At 59.2% G+C, this 1,401-nt stretch overlaps 1 protein-coding gene across 1 annotated transcript in view; it reads right to left on the bottom strand.

The window, feature by feature from the left end:
• AP1B1 (adaptor related protein complex 1 subunit beta 1) overlaps nucleotides 1-1,401 on the bottom strand; it is a 25,034-nt gene that overhangs the window by 8,854 nt on the left and 14,779 nt on the right. The window contains exon 14 of the mRNA XM_035898349.1: nucleotides 785-987. Coding sequence (XP_035754242.1) covers nucleotides 785-987 — 203 coding nt within the window. The remainder of the gene's footprint in view (nucleotides 1-784; nucleotides 988-1,401) is intronic.

Here is a 1,401-nt window from a genome sequence, read left to right on the forward strand (position 1 = left end):
TCGGCAAGTCACCCAGCGGGTCGCCCTGAGTGGGGATGACGGCCGGCTGCTCTGCTGCCTGCACCCCTGAGGGGGCTGTGTCAGGGCTCTCGGCACTCTCGCTCCTAAAGGAAGGGTGAGGGAGAGATATGAGATGCTGAGGAGCTCCGGCCGAGCCAACAGGTCCCGCTGGAGACGCAAGGGCTAGGGGTCACTCAGCTGGACACCCTGTCCCAGCACGGCTCCCAACATTTCAACACATTCTCATCAAGATCACCTTCCACTTAGGTCTGGGGCTGTGTCAGGGCTCTCGGCACTCTCGCTCCTAAAGGAAGGGTGAGGGAGAGATATGAGATGCTGAGGAGCTCCGGCCGAGCCAACAGGTCCCGCTGGAGACGCAAGGGCTAGGGGTCACTCAGCTGGACACCCTGTCCCAGCACGGCTCCCAACATTTCAACACATTCTCATCAAGATCACCTTCCACTTAGGTCTGGGATCAGTCCTTCAGCCTTGTAAGGACAGTACTGAATCCATACAGCCCTGGTCCTACAGGAGAACCTCCCCTTGGGAAGGGGGCCCTCAGCTCAGCTCTGAGCACAACAGGCGCAGCCAGCTCTGCAGAGTGCTGTGTGGCTGTGGCAGCCCCACAGACACTTGGCTCAACATCTGACCTGCCCATCTCATGGATCCAGCCCTGGAAGTCCCTGCGTGGAGTAGGGAGTCACCCCGGGGGAGCGGAGATACTCACGAGCCCGTTCGTGGGGGCAAGCTCTTGTGCACGACCCCTCTGCTCCCCTCCACGAAGGCGCTGGGAGGTTTGTGATAGACGGAGGCCAGCGTCCCGATGTAGCAGATCAGCTCGTCCAGGAGCGTCGGCTCTATCAGATCCGTCTCTTCGGAGATGAGGGGTTTCTCTGCCAGCACCACCTCCTTGGCAGCCACGGGGTCGGTGGAGAGCAGGCGCCAGTAAATGTAGCCACGGTCTCGCAGGTCGGGGTTGTCAGAGTCCTTCAGGAAGCACAGGGGTTAGTGCCGAAGCCATCGGGCAGGGGGGGCTGCAGCTACTACAGAGCAACTCAAAGCATCTTGGCCCCATCTAAGTCCTGCTGTAGTATTAGAGGGATCACAGGGATAAAAGTTAAAGCTATTTATGTCACACCTCTGGTGTACAGAGGCTTTGCTACACCAGCCTTAGGGGGAAAACAGCACAAGATGCCTCCTGTGCTACCGGAGACTGTGTCCTCACTCTCCAGGACTATAACCGCCAGCTTTTCCAGAAATAAGCTCCAATTCTCTGCCTCCTGTCATGGGCGCTGCATTACCAAGCCATTCCCACTGCCTTCTGGGGGGTGGCGAAGCCCACGGGAAGCTCTGCCATTACCCACCTGCGTGGCCAGGCTCAGCACCTGCTGCACCCGCGTC

The sequence above is a fragment of the Egretta garzetta genome, unplaced genomic scaffold (assembly GCF_000687185.1).
Source record: "Egretta garzetta isolate BGI_Z169 unplaced genomic scaffold, ASM68718v1 scaffold7, whole genome shotgun sequence".
NCBI classification, from domain to species: Eukaryota; Metazoa; Chordata; class Aves; order Pelecaniformes; family Ardeidae; genus Egretta; species Egretta garzetta.